Source organism: Saccostrea cucullata, unplaced genomic scaffold (assembly GCF_032062105.1).
Source record: "Saccostrea cucullata isolate Sc308-1 unplaced genomic scaffold, CSIRO_AGI_Scuc_v1 ctg15, whole genome shotgun sequence".
Classification (NCBI taxonomy): Eukaryota; Metazoa; Mollusca; class Bivalvia; order Ostreida; family Ostreidae; genus Saccostrea; species Saccostrea cuccullata.
Genome location: NW_026938676.1, coordinates 732820 through 749534, shown reverse-complemented (window position 1 = coordinate 749534; position 16715 = coordinate 732820). Strand labels below are relative to the sequence as shown.

The window sequence follows — 16715 nt, the reverse complement described above, 5'->3', positions numbered from 1 at the left end:
CATACATTTTTCGGATAATAGACAAGGTAAAAGTTATGGTTGCAGGTCTATTACCAAAAACTATAAGGCTTATATAACATTGTATAAACCAAATTTGCACAAATGCTGCATCAAGAGATGAAAACTCTCAAATTTGCTTCAGATGCTGGATTTTCATTACATTTTCATGAAGAAGAAGTAGTTTAAATTTTTTATGTAGGTCTATTTCAAAGTATCAGATCAAAATTGCTTTTAAAAATATTTTCATTTTTGGAATGTATACTTTTTGTTGGTTAATTGTGTGACTTTGCCTTACTTAAAGACAACATTCGTTGAGGTGAGCTCTGTAATCTCTGATAACCTATGTTTAAGAAATGGGTTAAAATAGAATTCTCGGGTGTTTTGTCCTACCCTAATAATAGATTAGGAATCCGGACAAACTCACATATTGGATGGTCGTTAAAAAGTTTAAAACAATTCGTCTATATATACGATATTACAAGCCCTGTCTGTTGAGCTTGATCATGTGGTGTTCGCGCGGGTCTTTTATTCTATGTTTAGACAAACGTTTGGCATAATATTTGATATACCGTGGTATTTCCAAGTGAAATTCTGTCCAATATCAGTAGAAAATGCACGGTGTATACTTTAATTTGAATTACAGTGGAGTGCATAATTGAACGTTTTATAAAGTTAAGTATATTTCCAAATATACAAATAAAACATATGGAGATAACGAACAGTATTCAGGACCAAAAGTCCATAAAACAATACAACATAGGAGCAGAGCAAGCACGAACCTCCAAAAACATCAGAGTGAATAAAGTGTTGAAAACATCAGAGTCATCACTTGATCAGGTGCCATGGAGGAGTGAGCATTCCCTGCCGAGCGGTCACACCCGCCGTGTGCTCCTTGTCAGGATCGGGAAATAACGACAAAATCCACCGTCAATTCAGTGTATAAATAATGGACTAACAATTAGTATGAAAGGCATCAGTCAGCATTTGACTCAATGATAAATTGTATACTGACACGCAAAAGAAACGCAACAAGTAGTAATCTACAAATGTTTGTTTTTTTATCTGAGGAAGAATAAAGTAAGGCTAAACTCACTTTTCAGAACATCAGAGATTTGATAAAAATGTTAAATCTTTGTCTGTTTACTTTACTAAGTAAAATATGACTGTTAAAACACCCCCCTCCTAGCCATTTAAGTAAAACGTGCAAGACTGCCCTAAACAACAATTGCAGCTTAATTTCTACGATACAATATGTTCAATGACATTAATATCGAGATCTGAGCGAAGGAATTTTTCTTTGGCATTTTTAAATGCCCGTTATTCAGATGATGAGGTCGAATTTTCTCTAACTTAGAGCAGTGTAGCCACCCTTGGACTTCCGGTACAAGGACTGTCCTTACTGCATATGATACGCAAGACCCTGTTGAGGCGTAATGTAGTGAAATTTCGCATCAGCAATTCTCCATCACCTTTACATTGAAATTTTACAGCCAGAGCAATGGAAATGCGTACATAAGCCATTTTCAAGTAGCCTTAGCATCGTTACGGGAAACGAAAGGAGAGTTTATTTTTTGAAGTATTGCTGCATTACTAATGATGAACAGTAAAAAACCCTTAAGACTCCATAATAATTCCAAATGTATTGTTAAACATGCAATTTTTGATTTCTGTTAAGCAGACTAAATCTTGACTTCCGGTTATGGTTTGGAAATCATTCAACCGTTAAATTACCGATTTTTACCAAATTGAAGATATTCATAATTTTAAGATACAAAATTTTTTACTTTACATAACTATTTCCCCCTAAAGAAGGGTGTTGCGTTTCTTTTGCATGTCAGTATATTTGCTGACAAGGTTGTTGTATCGACCATAGAACTTTTGAAATGATATGACTTTAAACGAGACTGCCGATATTCTTTTTTCATCTAGTTGTTTGTCAATAATTTACCTCTTTTCAAAAATTGTTCATACGTAGAGCATACGTATCGAATCAACTGATCATGAGATACATAAACTCCGTATGCAGGTGATGAAGGTATATTGCTGCATAAGTAAGGGAAGTTGACGATAGAAAATTTAAGTCATCACGTTTATCATAGAGCTTGGTTGTTAGATTGCCATTAATGTCTTTTTCAAGTTAGATATCCAAATATGAAACAGATGTGTCAGACTCTACGGTATCTTTTATCTTAATCTCGCCAGGATATATCGTATCGACATAAGAATGGAAATCTCGATTGTTAATTGACAATACGTCGTTGATATATCTAAATGTTGAGTTGAAGGCCAGAGCAAGTGTTTTCTTCTTTTCACTCATAAGATTTTGCACAAATTCCGCTTCATATGAATACAAAAATAGGTCTGCTAATAACGTTGCGCAATTGGTACCCATGGGAATTCCAATAAATTGTTGGAAGACCTGGTTTTCAAAAACAATATAGATATTAATCAAAAACCCAAGTATCTTTTTGATGTCGACTTCAGAGTACTTATGTGTAAAATCAGAATGTTTTTTAAGAAAATAATTTTGCTAATGACCAATGACAAGGTTAGTAAATACGAGTTCCATTTTCATTGAAATAGCAGGTGTCAATGATATCGAAAAGCATGGACTTTAATTTCTCGTAAGGGATGTTTGTGTATAAAGTTGAGAAGTCGTAAGTTTTTAGGCTGTTGACTTTGGTAAAATCTTGTGATTTCAAAATGTCCAAAAGTTCCTAGGAATTTTTAAGTATCCACATCTGATTTACAACACTTCTTGAAAATATTGTAGCACAGTACTCTTGAAGTTTCTCCTTCACTACTTAGTGAGGAGTAAAGAAAGAGGCTTGCTTGAACATTTACGGGAACCCTCTATGTATCTTTTTGTTTGCAAATTGAAGCTTCAGGAACAGATGCATGGGTCGAGTGAGATTCGTTTTGCGACACACGTGGTGGGGGAGCCTTTGCTGGTCAACTTCGATGATAAAAATGAAAGTTTAACATTCACTGTATTCTGCAGTTGGAAGAATCTCAGTGTACGATAAATCTAGGAACTTTTAAGGTTTTTGTCACCCCTAATTCACTGAACCAAAAGTGACTTGGGGTCACAGTTCAGATTACCTTTCTTACAAAGCCTAGACATTAGTACATGTATAAACGACTTTAAGATTTTGTACAAATTTGGGTTGTTTGATGTGAAATGATCCAATCATATTAGCTTAAAAAAAATGTTTTGCGAATAAAGCTAAACACTTGCACAAGTAAAAAAAATGTTTTGTTTTCAAGAATTTCAACCTTTTTTTGGCAATATAACCTTAAACAGTGAACGGACTTTATCTATTCTTGAGCTCTACCGTTCTTTGTTTCTTTATCGGTATCTTGTGGACAATTGCGCTGCTCCATGTGGAAGAGGTATTTTGCCAACTTGAGCTTCTCCTTAAATGTCATCATTCTTTATAATTATATCATTATCATGAACATATTTCTCCTTCGATTAAAATTTTTTACAAAATATAGATCGCCTCTTATTCCTTTTTTAATAGCAAAATGTAACGAGATGTTCCAAGTTTTTCAAATTGCACATTTCCATGGTTTTTTATTATTATTATCATTATTTTATCTTAATGTCTTTTATTTTAGTTTTAATTACCGATATGTTTAAAGGCCGTATTATTTTAAAAGATATTGATTTTAAAATCATATTTAAAGCTAGTCCAGTTTTTAGAGCACGCCATAAGAGTAATGGAATGTTTTCCCACACTTGCGACCCTGCAAAGTTGAATAGACACAAAATATTTTGCTATCCAAGCAGTTCGCTTTAATATACAGAAGAGAAAGACAAACATGGCCACAGTATTTGTAGCGATAGACGATAGTAAATTTGCAGAAAACGCCTTCAAATGTAAGTACACATTAATTAGATTTTTTGTTTGTTTTAAAATCGCGTTAAATGCATATGAATGATGTAGTAAGTCACCTGTATTTGGGGTTACAGGTAAAATGTTCACCAGACCATGAGAAAGATAGCGAAAGGTTAACAGGTCGACAACCTCATTGTAGAATAGAAATGTTTGACTATGAAAAAATTCAATCTACCCGTACATAAGAGTTATACAAACAGCACGAGTATGAACTTTTTTGAAGACGTAGTTAACATGCATCACTCATAAGATCGTAAAGATGTGGCACACATGCACTTAATTTTGTGCAATTTATTACGAATCTTTGGGTTATATACCTAAACATCTGCGTATTTGTAAACAGTCTTAAGTAAAACGTATTCAAGTCAGAAGCAAGGCAGAAATCAACATTGGCAATATATAATACTATCATTGATAAATACCCTTGATATCTCGCTCCAAAGAATTTTTGTAAATATAGCTATATTTTTGAATGATGCTTATGCGTTATTTTTAAGCTTGAGAAGAAGCTAAGTGTTTATCATATGTAATTTATCAGATTGTAATTACACTACATGTATAAAAACGTGTTGTTCGACATACACACATCTTCGCTAGCCAAGAGTTTCTGTTACGCTACTCTCCTCATGATTATGAGGAGAGTAGCGTATCAGAAACCCTTGGCCAGCGAAGATGACATACACATATATAGTTTGAACATCACTAAAATTCACATTCTGGCCTAATTTTGGTTTATATGTGTTATTTACTTAATTCCCCCAACGGATTTGTTATTGTTTGTTTGTGGTGGTTTTTTTTTTTTATTTTTTTATTTTTTTTTTGTGAAAAATCTTTTTGAAATAAACTTAATTATATACAAATAGTAACTGTTTTGCTTTGATTGTTATGTCTGTCTTTTACATTGGATATATTTTAATTAAGTATCAAGAATTATATATGCGAAATTCTTCTTTTTAATTTACACTGAATCTTATAAGTTTAAATGCAGATGGAGTATTTTCTGCACAGCTCTCAATTTTCTTAGAAACATTGTAGTTTGTATGAATGCATTTTGGATACAAATTTGAATACATTTCAGGTTACGCAGAAAACTTCCATCGGCCAGGGAACAAAGTGGTGCTGTTACACGTAGTGGAGAATCTTATTGACTACAGGGACATGAGTATGTGTCCGCTGTATAGACTCTCATTTGTTTTGGATAAGAATTTTAAATTTTTTTGAAGATGATTGATTGACAAAAAAACTTTATAACTGAAATTATACGGAAAATAAGATATTGATACAATTTTTCATTAAATAATATTTAATCTTGTAGATACTTGACCTTTATCAGCTAAAAAAAATCCACATTCAAAATTTTGAAATATCCCCAAGATATTAAATTGTTTGAACCCTTAATATTAAGAAGTGGGAAAAAATAAAGTTATACTGCAAGAAATGCATCAGGTACAAGGCCGGAAATTATATATTATTTTCAGGCCCCGGGCGTATTATTGAGCTACAAGCTGAAGCCAAAAAAGAAGCACAGACCTTAAAGGAAAAATTCGCAGCAATTGCAAAACAACTTGGGGTAAGAATAAATTGAGATTTAAAAACCATGCTATATAGAGCAACGAAATATCTGTTTAATTTTTAAAAAGATGAACATAAAACCTTAAAAGCGAATATTTAATGAGGAATTATTGTGACTCAGGTGGAAGCGGAAATACGAGTGGAGATGGCGGAAAAACCAGCGCACGCAATTGTGGAAATGGCAAATAAAGAAAAGGCGACATTTATAGTAACCGGAAGTAGAGGAATGGGAGTTGTACGACGAACCATTCTCGGCAGTACGAGCGACTTCATTCTTCACCACGCCAAGTGCCCAGTTTTTATTTACAAAATGGAAAACAAAAACATGTAATTTACATTTTGAAAGTCTTTTCTACTTGCAAACTTGCAACAATTTTTCTAGAATTTTTGTTCATTTCAAAGAGGTAAAGCATTATTTTGTAATACTCGGACTCCAGTACATAAATGGTGTCTTTTATTATTTTCAATCTAAAGTTGAAAGTGCATGATAAATTTGTCATGTAATCATTTTCAACTTTAAATTGAAAATTTAAAATAAAAGAAAAATATAATACATCTTTTTGTATTGACTCAAACTATATATCAGGGTAAAACTGTGACGTGCATTCAATACTTAACTAACCAGTAAACAAGCAAGAAAAAGACGTCCCCCTTTTGGGGTGCTAATTTTAAGTAGTATCTACTCGTTTTTACCCCCCCCCCCCCCAACTTCCATGGATCTGATTTGATTTTAAAAATTTGCGCCAAGTCTGTATTTCTATCTGTTAGTATTTGTATAAATTTATAATTATTCTAACTCTAGAAAAAAAATATCACTCCTCTGTTGTTGTCTTTATTTTGGTGTATATTTTTAAAACTGTATTTATAATAAATGATATTAGAGAATATGCCTTGTCACAACTCACAGATTTGTATGAGTGGTAGCTGACTGAGATTTACAATAAGTACCTCTGCTGTTAACCCTTGTTTTATCTGTGCCTTATTCATTTGATTGTTTTATACCTAAAGTTATTATATCTAATTATTACATTCAGATTCATGTACATCATATTTATAGAAAGACCAGGTTTAATATATTTTGAAATGCTTGATATTAACAAATATACACGTTTGACGCAAGATGTCTTTTATTTTTATATATCATGTATATTTTATAGTATATATTTTTCACCTTGTTTTGAATATCACTCCTTCGACATATCTTGTATTCGTACTGTATATTCACGTGATTAAAAATAAAATGCATTTATTAAGAAGTTCACAGTCTTTCTCTAATATAAATTTAAGTTATTTTAGTTTCGAAGAAATACTATATAAATATAGCCCTTTGATAAGGTCGATCCATAGATTTATCGACTTCACAGAAAAGCATATCGACCGAGCACGAAGTGCGAGATCGATAATTATGCTTTTTTGTGAAGTCGACATATCTATGGTTTGATCGAATTAAAGGGCTGCATTTGTTATATACATGTATTATTTTTTTTCATAGATCGACAAAACAAAATTTGAAACCAATGGAAACAAGCTTAAGGCACAAGTTTTCTCTCTATAACTCTTAGAGACTAGAGATCAAAATGAATTAAGCTGTTAAATGTTAGTTTAAATGTGTTTCCTTTATATTGATGGCGTATAGTTTAGAGGATTTACTTATAATTCACATGAAAAAATATACTCCAAGTTGTGGTAGATATATATTTTTTTAAATCAAGTCAAACTCTGTATTAGCTATAATTGTGAAATCAGTACTATTTTTGTTTTACAAAAAATAATCTCCATTTTATCAAGTCGATATTCATTTCAGATTCTATAAAAAAGTAACTCAAGTCTTTATGCTGTTATATATACTTAATCATGTGATCAAGATTGAGCCAATCAGAGAGCTTGGAATAAATGATGAAAATAATATAATTGTGATACGTGATTTTTGTAAATACATGCGCGGATCTAGAGGGCGTTGGTGTGGGTCGGGTGCCCGGACAACCCCCTTCCCCCGGAATTTGCACAAAATAGGTTTTGAACCTTTGGGAAATGTGCTAAGGTTTTTTTTATCATTGTCAAGAAATTTCTGGGTTAATTTTTTTTGACTGGGATGGACCCCGCTGTCCCACCTTCCCCTGAAAAAATTCCTGTATCTGAGCCATAGGCATTTGTTTCGAAATAATTTTTTAAACCATAGTATAATAAAATATCATTATACATGTACTATGGGTTAAAAAATTATTTCCGAAACAAGTGCCTGTGGTCTGAGCCTAAAATAAACAATGACTATTTGAGAATAATATATTAATACAAAAATTACTATTATTGGACGTTAATTTGTAGCTGAGAATAATATATTAATACAAAAATTACTATTATTGGACGTTAATTTGTAGCTGAGAATAATATATTAATACAAAAAATACTATAATTGGACGTTAATTTGTAGCTGTAAAATGTAACAAATAGCATGTAAATCGAAATAAAAATCTTGGATCCACATGCACTGAGAAGGATGTGGAACAAAAGAACGATAACTCTACATTGTTTATAGATCTTGAGAAAATAAAAAATAAAAAAAAATCAGCGACGCCATCAGACTGTGTCGAGAATGGCTACCATTGTTGTTGCTGTAGATGGAAGTAAATTTGCCGAGAATGCATTCAGATGTAAGTACAGTTCCTCTTTTCTTTTGGCTGTGCCCTTTTTTTTTTTTTAGATTATTTAGAAAGGATACAATTTGCACGTCTCGAAACTTCCATTTGGTTTATTTACATCCGTGACTTGTAATACGTGTTATTTCCCTCTAAATTAACACAATGAAATTTTTCATTCAAGACTGCCAGATGAATTTATAATATATAGTAAGATGCGTATCATTTACTTGAGAAAGATGTTAGTTGTAAAATGTCAAAATGGTCAAGAACAGCAAATTGCGTACTTCAAGTTTAAGGCAATAATTAAGAGAGAGAGAGATTCATTTTGAACAAGTTGAGTTAGTTGGAAAAACCGTTCGAATTAAACCCATTCAATGTTTTTTTTTTACATAAAGTTCACCCTGTTCTGTCTTGGAAAATAATATTTACAATAGTGTTGAAAGTACAATCATGATCTTGTATGCAAATGTAGACTTATTAATATAATAACGTTTAAAAACTTTTATTTCGAATCTAAGAGTAATCACTGACGGGTATCCGCGCCGGTTGTGACTTGTTTGGATGCAGTGAAAATGGCGTAAAATGTACAAACGGTGAATTCTGTGTACCTTTTCCAGGTCTATATTTTGGTAAATATTAATTTTTTTCTCATTTTTTTATTGAAATTTTATAGATACCTGGTTAATCAAAATGATGTGTTTCAATTCTGTTTATAGAGTTCATTTAAATAACTCGTTGATGCAATTTTTTATCGATGCACATGACATTCTTACCCCTTTAGCAAGTTTTAATTCGTGATTGTTAAAATAATATCAAATATATTTAAAATCTGAAGCAGCCAAAAGAAAGAAAAATCATTTTACAAATAAGATATTGAAAGTGTAATTTGTGTCCCATACAAGAAATGTATTTAAAAAACGTTTTATTTTATGTACCCGTAACAAATATAGTACGGTTTGGATGATGGGAGTGTTCTGGTTTGGATGCAAATTCAACATCTACATGTTACGGTTTGGACAGTCCATAGTTTCAAATTTCTGAATCCTGTAGAGCTATGCGAACCAGTTTGCTTGTTTAATACACCCTTACATGAAGGAAATGGCGTTTATGATAACATATATATTAGTACCAATTCATACAACTTTTTTCACAAGCACATATATGAAAGTTGAAAGAAGCCACCTTTCCCTTTTTCAAACATTGTTTTTACTGTAACAGTTGATTTCATATAAAAATGTTGAATATCCCTTTTCCTCCACACGATTTAAAGGATAAATAATTACTTTTTAAACACCGGCTGTCTCTTAATTGTAAAATCACATACTACAGACCCCATTTAATAAGACTAAAACCTTTCGATGAGTCGAAGCGGTTGATTGACTCCGCCATTTTCACTGCATCCAAACATGTCACAACCCGCGCGGATACCTGACAGTGAGTAATGTTAGCTTACTTGTTTTAAAATGTATCATGCAAAGATGTATTTTTATTCAAGCTGCATTTAATATGACTAGATCTACCTCGAAATAGAACATTTGGGTAGGCCTATAGACCTGAATGTCAATATTTAAATTCGTATACTTTTCCTAATCTGTACATGAATTCTAAATTGTGATTTTCTTGAAGAAGTCATGCAGCAGAACATTTAGAAATATAAAAAATTAAAATTAAAATTTTTTTTATGAAAACAAAATCGGAAAAAAATCACCCCCGTTTTCTCTCTTTTTCAGGGTACGCAGCCCATCTCCATAAACCTACGAACAAAGTAATTTTACTTTACGCCATGGAAAACATCTTGCTTCCCGAGATGGTGAAAAATTCATCATTCCCAACTACAATGAGTAATTATTTCTTCGTATAAATTAATGTTGTAGTGCACGCTTTGTAAAATATTCCCAATGGCATCAAGTCTAGAGAAATGGTAAGCAATTCCTTCAGACTGAAGCAATTGCCTTTACCACGGAGACTAAAATCGCCTGTTTACTCTTGTGTTAGTTGTTCAGTTATTGATTTTCCGTTCCACAACATAGTCTATATACTTTTGAAAACAGCGTATAAAGCTAAGTACATTGATTGATGATGAATAGAACAAAAAGTTTGATACAGGGTCAACGAGAAATATGTGCACAATGCATAATTTACGTATGTATATATTGTCTGAAGACGTTAGACGCAACTAATACATGTGTAGCCTTTTTAAGTGTTCATAAATTGAAGGTCTTTGAAGATTTATGCACAAGAAAGATTTTGAAACTTGCACTTTATGCAGACATCTATTCTTATAAAATTACATACTGTCACACTGTGTGATCTGCATAAATTGAAAATTAAGTGGCTTCTATATGATATTTTTTTTAAAATTCATACGATCAGGTCCCGGAAGAATACAAGAACTCCAAAAAGAGGCTGAGGAAAAGGCGGCAAAACTAAAAGAAAAGTACGCAGTAATGGCTGCTGGTCTTGGGGTAAATAATTAGTTGCCTTGTCTCGCCATTTCATTAACTTTAAAGGAATAGAAAAAAAGAAATTAATTGTAACAACTTATTGTAGCGCAATTCATGTATTCCCATATTTATTTCAGCATGTTACAAAACTTAGAACTTGCCTACTCAAGAATAATTAGGCCATATACATGTAGGTGTTTGTCAGTTTACTATTTAAGTAATTATAATAATTTATTTTTACTTAGAAAATAAGAAAAATATTACATTGTACTTGTACACAAGGAGAAAAATAATTATTAATATGCACCATCAGTCTGTCGATCATTTTACTATAACATGATGGTCATGATTAAAATGGTTTGGTATGCAGGAGCCTATATTTACTCAATGAACAGGATCTTGAAGACTAATTTAGTGAATTTTCCTCTTTAAGTATGGCTGAAATTTAGACGTAAGATTTTTAAAAAGTTACCCATTAATGAAAGGAAGCTTTTGTTAACATATCGTATGGAAACCTGTGTTACTTATACGTGTTATTTTCTTCATTGCACAGTTCAGTGAAATAAAACGACATCAAAATAGACAAAGTTTATATGCATACACTAAATACTCCTGCCGCTATAGACTAGTAGACAGGAACTTACTAGGAATTGCGAATCATGTTCAGTTTTAGGACAGTAATAAAAAAGTACAGTTTTTTGTTTCCTCTTCGTCATTTTCAAATCTAAAATCACCTCCCTTCTTAATCACAAATTGTGTATTTCATAAATCTACAAAGCAGTGAAAAAGATCTTAAAAGAAAATTGACACTTTAATTGCACTAGGTACTGATTAGATTTATCGAATTTTCTATTATTTAAAACAGATTGATGCTGAAATCCGAATCGAACATGTTAACGGTAAACCAGAATATGCCATCGTGGACGTAGCTAGCAAAGAAAATGCATCCTGCATAGTCACCGGAAGTAGAGGAATGGGTCTAATAAGAAGAACCATTCTAGGCAGCACGAGTGATTTTATTCTTCATCATTCAAGCTGTCCCGTTGTCGTGTGTAAAATGGACGATTAAACAAGGAGATTTTATCACCTCCTTCGCCGCTCGTAAAAATCAAGTTTCATTGTTTTCAGCCCAGTTAATATCATGTGTTCAATAAGGCATTACTTTTGTTTTTCAGGATTTTGCATATCATGCTTAAAAGCTGTTCTTTTCACTGAATAGAGAGACTGTTCATTCTGTACATCTGAAGTAATTCATTTGTTGCACATGTATTCTGTGTTTAATTATCTTATCTTCTTTATAATGAGTTTATTTCAGTCAGAAACGCGTAAACATTCTTTATAGTTATTCAGGGTACTTCAATCTTGTTAGACTTACTAAAATCTTATGCTGCGATGTATGTTGTGTAACGATTAAACAAATAAAATACTGAGAATCGGTATTTTGTATATATTTAGTATGGAGCCCGTTGGAGCATGTTGAGTATGACGTTAATACATTTCCAATGTCTTTGTCTGAGATAAAATTACAAATATAGTTAATGTACTTTATTTCCTCATCAATGTACTGTTTCATCGATAGGCGCGGTTAAAGAAAATCGCGTGCAGGGCGGGAAAGATAGAGACAAGAGGCGGGGCATATAACACGGATTGGCAGAATCAAGAGCATGCATGTAAATATAAGGAATAACTGTCAGATTTTTCGATTTCATGACGATGATCAATCCATTGGCTTGCGTGACAATTTCATGCATAAAAGCCATCGACAAGCCAATCGATTGATCACATTAATAAAAATCGAAAAATAAGACAGTTATTCCTTTAAAAAACATAACTGTAATGTCCTCTATGTACAAGTCTTCACGAAGAATGGAATTTCCTTTCGCTTATCATCCCTCATACTGTCGTTTTATAACGCTCAGTTGACCTATACATCTGTTTCAAACGTTGTCACTCGTTTGTCCATCTGTCGCACAGGCCTTTGGATCACTTAAAAAGATTATTTGTGTAAAAAAAGATATTTAAGCGATCTGAAGGTCTGTGATCTGTCGTAAATATTTGAAGATTATTTTGAACATATAATCTGGAACTATGAAACTAATTTCCATCCATTTTGATATAAGGCATCTAAGGGAATCGGGCAAACAAAAGTTTGTTACTTGAATTTACACGCCAAAGGACACGATTTCAAATCCATTCGGAGGAACATATAATAATGTCTCTTTTATTTTGATCTGTCTCTCAGAAACTTTTGAATAGTCTTCTTGATAAGGTCAAGGAAAGTCCATTTATTGTATATAGGCTCAGATCTGTGATACTGGATATTGCAAATCATTTTACATCCCCACATTTTACAGAAGAAAATACTTAAAACAATTCATATTTTCTGTAAACTTCAATATGCCAACTATAAGGAATTTACGCGATTAATATAAGTAATATTCTTAATCGCAAAAGGGTCCAGTCTTGCATTCCACCATATTTCAAGTTATAGACTACACCTAATATGTCCTATAAGATATACAAGGACTATTGCTTCCAAATATTTTGATTACAAGAAAACTTAAAAGAAGCTTGATAACGAATATCTGAAACATAATCCTCCATCGTGTTCATGTTCTTCTTCACCCAATAACTATAGTCCTACTGGACACTTTATTACTGGTAACATAAGAAAAGCTAAAAATGAGGACATTACATGTAGATCACTCATAAATTAAATTAAAAAGTCCTAAATATAGGGAACCCCGATCCTTCAACTATCGTCGTAATTTCATAAATATTATGGATTCTGTCGAAGATTATACCAAGCAATGGACCAGATATGAAAAAGAAGACGTTGATACTTTATCAGATTGGATTTTTGATTTTGAAATCAAGGTTATCTCCATATGATTCATATATTAGATCTATGTAACAATCGTGTATTAAAAGATTGAGGGGCAATTTGAAAATCATCCATCCTTCTAGAGAGGGACGTTAAACAATATACAATCAATCAATCAATCAATCCATCCTTCTGTATTCAATAATCCAGAGGTGAAAAAAGAATTAAATCGATTAAATGATCAATGCATACTGATCCCTGCTGATAAAGCAGGTAACAACATTGCCTCCGTTTGTAGGGCTCATCAAAAAATTGTATTTTTGAAGAATTTGGATTTAATTCTGCAGATTTTAATCCAAATTAAACTCATATAGTTCCCTTCCTAATTAGAAAATTCTTAAAAATCACATGTCATTTTTTTAATATTTTTAATATTCCAAAGAACCTAAATGAGTTTGAATTATCATATCTATAATATTGGATTCCAAAACGCCATAAACATCCTAACAAACAAAGATTTATAGCGGGTTGCAATAAATTTTCAACCAAGCCTCTTTCTTAACTCCTCACTAAGATCTAAACAGTTGTGAAGCAGAAACTTTAAGAGTACTGTGCAACATATATAATCAGATGTGGATACTTAAAAAGTCCAACGAACTTTTGGAATATGAAATCACAAAATTTTACCAAAATCAGAAGCCTAAAAAACCTATGACTTTTTAACTTTATACGAAACCATTTTATACGATAAATTAAAGTATAGGCTTCTTGATATCATCGACAGCTGCTTTTCAATGAAATTGGATCTCGAAGATTAACTAACATTGTCACTGGTCATTGACAAAATTATTTCCTTTAAAAAGAATATTCTGATTGTATACACAAATACCCTGAAGTTGTCATTAAAAAGATGCTTGCGTTTCTCATTGACAATATCTTTGAAATATTTTGAGATATCGAACAGTATTCAAGATCAAAATACCATAAAACAATACAAAATAGGAGCATAGCAAATATGAACCTCCAAAACATTAGAGATGGGACCAGGTACCATGAAGGAGTGAACATCCCCTGCCTACCAGTCACACCCCGTGTGTTTCTTGTCTTGATTGGGAAATAAACTTGTTGTGGCCAACTCTACATTTAGCTAAATCAATGACGTATTGTCAATATTATGATAATGATTATTTCCGTTCTTATGTCAATACGATATATCCCGGTGAGCTTGAGATAAAAGATACCATAGCGTCACATCTCTTACATTCGTGGATATTTTACCTGAAAAAGACGTTAATGATAATCTAACAACCAAACTCTATAATAAACGTGGCGACTTTAACTTCTCAATCGCCAACTTCCCTTACTTATGCCGCAATATACCGTCATCACATGCATACGGATTGTATATCTCTCAGTTGATTCGATATCGACTCCGAAGAGCATGTTCTACGTATGTTCAATTTCTAAATGGTTAATTATTGACAAACAAGTATATGAAACAAGAATATCAGCATACTCGTTAAAAGTCATCATTTTTTTTAACTTCTTCGGTTATATTACATATGCTGTGAATTAAAATCTCGAATTGTTATTATTTAAACAATAAAATGCTTTCTTTGTTTGTTATTACTAGAATGAACGGAAGTAGCTGTTGCAGAAAAAATACATAACCCGCGTAAGCGGGTTATGTAATTTTTTTCTGCAATAGCTGCGACCGTTCATTCCATTAATAACAAAAAAAGAAAGACATTTTATTGTTTATATTTATATATGTTTAAATAATCAATTAAAGTAGGATTAAAAAGATTAATTATTGTATTAATGATGCAAAGCCTTTGTACGTTTCATTGATTGAACAGCCACTGATTAAGAAATCTGTACATGCAACATGCCTACTGTAGTTTATGCAGTGATGAACGCAATGGGATTTCTTAAGAAATAAAGGAGAAAATATTCAGTGGATGTAAATATAATAACTGTGAAGTATCTTTTTGAAAAAGAAGTTACAGTTATACAGTATCTAAGTTGATAAAAATTCTTTTAAAAAGCATGTGAATTGGACTCTGATATAGGGAGAATTGGTTGAATAGAATGTTAAATCTTCGTGCCTTTTGCATACTATTGTTCTAACTAAACTTTTGTAATTCCGATCTGATTCTACACCTGATCTACACGATTTCACATATATACCCAGGTATACTGTATATTGTTGTACATAAGTATACAGTATATTCTTGAAGTTTCTCCCTCACAGCTGTTTATACGTATTTTATCTCATGACTGGAGTGACTTATTTCCCATGATATTCAATTCAAATGTCGACACATTCTTTTGAGGAATTTCAAAATTTCATTGGTTTTTACATCATAGATTCTTCTGTGTAAAATTCTTTTACACATACAAATGTAAATTGATATTCTCAAAAAATTTACGCAAGTGTAGAACTATTTAAAACACAGTACAACTATCGACAACACGCAATACAGGAATTTTTTAATGTAATTAAAAGAGGCTAAAAACCAGTTCGTGTCTTTTTTTTTTTTTTAAATGGGTGCACTTAAATTGTACGTATTCAACATCCGTGACGACAGAAAGTTCTACAAAATGGCTACGATCGTTATTGCCATAGACGAAAGTAAATTCGCACAGTTTGCATTCAAATGTAAGTGCATTTTTCGTTGATTTTTTGATTACATTTTGAAATATTTTGAACTTGTTTATCTATTTGCCAACGAGGTTTTCAGAACTTGTACTAAAATGATGATTGCAGTACGTCGACATGTTAGATTCATCTAAAAATATCCTGTTTTATTTTATGTACATGTATCCGGTTAGTCATACTATGTAAAAATGCAATTGAATGCTAAGTTAAACAGTGTGGTTAAGTGCATGGAGTTAATTTTCTTACATTTAGAATAAATTATGTTATTTACCTCGCAAAGGAAATATTGCATGACATTTATATTTTAGGGTATGCAGAACACCTTCACAAGGACGGATACAGGATAATTTTATTTCACGCTTTGGAAAATTTGTTCATGAAGGATTTGATGGGTATGAATTATTATGAAACATTTTCATTACCTGTGTTAATTACTATAATATTAATTATGAATTAAGAATACTGTACTGAAAAAAAAATGTATGGAACAAGACTATGCTTGTCTAATGCTTGTTATATAATAAAAAAATTAAATATTAACGAAATAAATATTTTTGATTTTGAAATAATTCTATAATCTAACAGACTTTTCTTTTGTTAGAATATAGAGTTATTTCCCAAAAACATGGCTATTCCAGTAATGTATCTGCTTCTTCCAAATAATGCACTGTC

At 31.9% G+C, this 16715-nt stretch overlaps 3 protein-coding genes across 4 annotated transcripts in view; all 3 read left to right on the top strand.

Moving 5' to 3' along the window:
- Positions 1-3693: 3693 nt before the first annotated feature.
- Positions 3694-6704, top strand: LOC134250882 (universal stress protein in QAH/OAS sulfhydrylase 3'region-like). The gene is made up of 4 exons (XM_062733239.1): positions 3694-3883; positions 4981-5064; positions 5381-5472; positions 5596-6704. Exons 1-4 carry the CDS (start codon positions 3826-3828, stop codon positions 5803-5805), a joined length of 444 nt encoding a protein of 147 aa, XP_062589223.1. The 5' UTR covers positions 3694-3825; the 3' UTR covers positions 5806-6704.
- A 1270-nt stretch (positions 6705-7974) lies between these two features.
- On the top strand, positions 7975-11996 carry LOC134250875 (universal stress protein MSMEG_3950/MSMEI_3859-like). Its single transcript, XM_062733225.1, has 4 exons — positions 7975-8125; positions 9844-9954; positions 10487-10578; positions 11423-11996. Exons 1-4 carry the CDS (start codon positions 8068-8070, stop codon positions 11624-11626), a joined length of 465 nt encoding a protein of 154 aa, XP_062589209.1. The 5' UTR covers positions 7975-8067; the 3' UTR covers positions 11627-11996.
- A 3888-nt stretch (positions 11997-15884) lies between these two features.
- The window catches only part of LOC134250873 (universal stress protein in QAH/OAS sulfhydrylase 3'region-like), a 61173-nt gene continuing 60342 nt past the window's right edge, over positions 15885-16715 (top strand). The window contains exons 1-2 of one of the 2 annotated variants that reach the window (XM_062733223.1): positions 15885-16043; positions 16352-16435. In XM_062733223.1, the coding sequence (XP_062589207.1) occupies positions 15929-16043; positions 16352-16435 (199 nt within the window). In that variant the 5' untranslated portion in view covers positions 15885-15928. The remainder of the gene's footprint in view (positions 16044-16351; positions 16436-16715) is intronic. The other variant, XM_062733224.1, reaches the window with a different exon arrangement.

Coding starts and splice junctions, on each gene's coding strand:
- LOC134250882 (XM_062733239.1), top strand. CDS start 3,826: ATGGCCACAGTATTTGTAGCGATAGACGATAGTAAATTTGCAGAAAAC. Junction 3,884..4,980: donor TGCAGAAAACGCCTTCAAAT/GTAAGTACACAT, acceptor AATACATTTCAG/GTTACGCAGAAAACTTCCAT. Junction 5,473..5,595: donor CAATTGCAAAACAACTTGGG/GTAAGAATAAAT, acceptor ATTGTGACTCAG/GTGGAAGCGGAAATACGAGT.
- LOC134250875 (XM_062733225.1), top strand. CDS start 8,068: ATGGCTACCATTGTTGTTGCTGTAGATGGAAGTAAATTTGCCGAGAAT. Junction 9,955..10,486: donor ATCATTCCCAACTACAATGA/GTAATTATTTCT, acceptor TCATACGATCAG/GTCCCGGAAGAATACAAGAA. Junction 10,579..11,422: donor TAATGGCTGCTGGTCTTGGG/GTAAATAATTAG, acceptor TATTTAAAACAG/ATTGATGCTGAAATCCGAAT.